Source organism: Phacochoerus africanus, chromosome 10 (genome assembly GCF_016906955.1).
Source record: "Phacochoerus africanus isolate WHEZ1 chromosome 10, ROS_Pafr_v1, whole genome shotgun sequence".
NCBI classification, from domain to species: Eukaryota; Metazoa; Chordata; class Mammalia; order Artiodactyla; family Suidae; genus Phacochoerus; species Phacochoerus africanus.
Genome location: NC_062553.1, coordinates 92,174,392 through 92,177,440, shown reverse-complemented (window position 1 = coordinate 92,177,440; position 3,049 = coordinate 92,174,392). Strand labels below are relative to the sequence as shown.

General features: G+C 47.4%; 1 protein-coding gene across 1 annotated transcript; it reads right to left on the bottom strand.

Moving 5' to 3' along the window:
• Positions 1-588: 588 nt before the first annotated feature.
• Positions 589-2,573, bottom strand: PABPC4L (poly(A) binding protein cytoplasmic 4 like). Its single transcript, XM_047798893.1, has one exon. It carries the CDS (start codon positions 1,941-1,943, stop codon positions 747-749), a length of 1,197 nt encoding a protein of 398 aa, XP_047654849.1. The 5' UTR covers positions 1,944-2,573; the 3' UTR covers positions 589-746.
• Between the last annotated feature and the right edge of the window lie 476 nt (positions 2,574-3,049).

Below are 3,049 nucleotides of genomic sequence, written 5' to 3'. Positions count from 1 at the left end.
TATAACTTAAGGAATGTAGAAGTTAGGGTTTTACTATTCAAGTCACAATTCTGATAACCAGTAAGCACCTGGATCATAGTCAACCAATGGAAAGGATAACAAAAATCCTATAAAGCAGATTTGTAGGCAACATTAAAAGCCTCCATCATTAATTTCAGCCATCAGAAAAATAATCATTTATAAATTTAAAAAAATTCAAATATTTCCTAGTACTCTAAACATTAATTCAAAATGAAATTAGATACTGAATTTGTAGTAGCAATTTTAAAATACTGATTTCTTTAAAAGTTAGATGAGAAATAAAATTTTCTCTTTGTAAAAATACATTACTTTGCAATTCTTAGGTATAAGAACTACTTTGGGCATATTTTCATGGAGGAAATTAAAGCTAACAATATTGTTAAGAAAAAGTATGCAATAAATGCAAATTATCACATTTCAGTTGGTTCAAAATATAAAATATATCTAATTATACTTATTGCTATGAACACTACATCAAAATCAGAAAAAAATTACAATATTGTAATTAGAAGGTGTGCCTCTGTAAAAAGAACCAAGCTTCAAAGATTCACTTATTTTTCCTCCAAAGAAAAATAAATAGCTTTGTATATAAAACCTTTGATCACAATGTTTACTAAGCTGAGCAGCCATTAGCTGGGATTTGAAATTTACTGAGGACAATGAAGGCAGAGAACACTAACATTCCTCTAACTGCTGCAAATTCTGGCTGGTGCAGTTTTCCTGTCCTAGGGCTTCTGGGCCAGGGCGATATTGAGTGGCTTAGAGCCCAAGATGCGGCCATTCATCTCAGTCATCGCTTTAGTGGCCTCCTCAGGAGAGGAGAAGCAGATAAAGCCAAACCCTTTGCTTTGCCCTTCTTCCTGCATTACCTTAACTCTGCTAATTGATCCAAATGAAGAAAATTCCCTCCGTAGTTTTTCATCATCAATGGTCTCATCCAAGTTCTTAATATAGAGCTTTACCCCCTGGCACCGGCGAAACCTTTCACGTTTCAGCTGCTCAAACATTTGCTTTAACTCAGCCTGTCGCTCTGCTTTCTTTTGTGCCCGGCCTACAAAAAGCAGCTGTCCATTTATGTCCTTTCCATTCATTTCTTCAACAGCCTTTTTGGCAGCCTCATGGCTATCAAAACTCACAAAGCCAAAGCCTTTGGATTTCCCACTGGAATCTCTCATCACCTTAACACTCAAGGTTTTGCCATATTTGCTGAAAACTTCCTTCAGTCTCTCATCATCCATGTCATCTCCGAAGTTTTTGATGTAAACATTGGTGAACTCATTGGCTTTGTTTTGAAGCTCTGCTTCTCGATCTTTGCGGTTTTTGAATCTGCCAACAAATAGCCTGCAGTCTTTAAGCAGTGCCCCATTCATCTCCTCGATGGCTCTGTCTGCAGCAATCTGGTTCTGAAAGTGCACAAATGCATAGCCCCTGGAGCCCTGATCATCACTCATCACCTTGGAGGACAGGATTTTCCCAAAAGCTGAAAAATGTTCATAAAGGGTTTTATTATCGATGGATTTGTCCAGATTCTTGATGAACACGTTCCCAATTCCAGATTTCCTTAAGTAGGCATCACGTTGAGACCACATGAGACGGATGGATTTGCCTTTTATCAGGTCAAAGTTCATGGTCTCCAGGGCCTTCTGGGCATCTGCCAGCTGCAGGAAATTCACGTAGGCATAGCCCAGAGAACGGCGGGTGACCAGGTCCCTGCAGATGCGGATGGACAGCACGGGCCCCACAGTGCTGAATTTCTTGAACAGCAGGTCCTCAGTGACATCCGCATGGAGGTCACCCACGTACAGGGAGGCCTGGCGGTACTTGGCTGCTACATTCATCTCGCTCCTCACCACCGCAAGTCGGTAAAGAGCTCTTGGAGCGATTTCTGCACGTGGCCAGATCACACTTTGGCCTGGGTTCATGCGTGGTGGCCTGAGTCACTGCTTTGGGGGCCAAGCAATGGGGTTCAGAAACAGCCCCCCAGAACCAGTCTGGCCTTCCCAAGAAGGTGGTGGCAGAAATTTGGAATCTAAAAGAAAGGCTCCTAGGACAAGCTGGTCCTTCCCCACCAACTGGGAATCTTCAAGTGGAGGTCTGGTCCTCCATCTGACCAGTCTCCACAGGAACTCAGATCGCTGGTTTCTGAATAAAAACAGGCCTCGCTCAGGCCGGTTTAAAGTTACAGCAGTCCGGAGAAGAATTCCACAAGTGGCCTCTGAGGCTGCGGCCTGGGACGCGGAGCGCCTGCGGCAGCGCGGGCGGTCCCCCGCGAGCCCTGAACCGCCCAGGACCAGGTCTTGCAGGCGCCCCTGCTGGGGCTCGGCCGTGGCTCCTGGGGCTGTGCGCCCACACCGACCTCGGCCACCCTCAGCTACCCTCCGCCCCGTAGATCGCGCACCGCGACCCAGGAAGGACGGGTGGGGGTGGGGAGGTGGACAGACCGACAGAGGGGCGGACGGACAGCCGCGGCTCGGCGCGGGCGGCGGCAGAGCAGGGGCTGGGGGCTCACCCAGGCTGCAGCTGGCGGGGGGCGGGCGGGAAGCCCGGAACTCGAGCGCTCAACTTCCCGCGCACTCGCTGCCAAGGGAGATATTTTCTTTTTATATTTTTTGAGAATGTTTTTCTTCCCCCCGCCCCTCTCGCCCACTTCCCACACCCTCAGACAGCTCAGCCGAGTAGCTGGAGGCGGTGACTGGGGTGGAGAAAGGCAGCCTAGGGGAGTGGCCCTAATAAACCCACCCGCCCGCAGGGCCTGGCGGTGAGGGAGGGGATCAGCGCTTGTCCCTTCCTTGCTTCAAACCCTACAGTGGCTTTCTTTGACTCTTGGATAAGATCCATCATCAGCACCTTGTACTACAGAGTTCTGCAGGATTCCTGCTATGTTCCAGCCTCAATTGCTGTTTGGATCTCCTTACTAAACTCCGTGACATACTGGCCTTTTGCTCAGGGACAACTTTACCAAACTGTGTTCTTTAGCAATAAGTTTAGATGCTGTTTCCAAATAGAAGTTTCCCCTATACAACTTCTG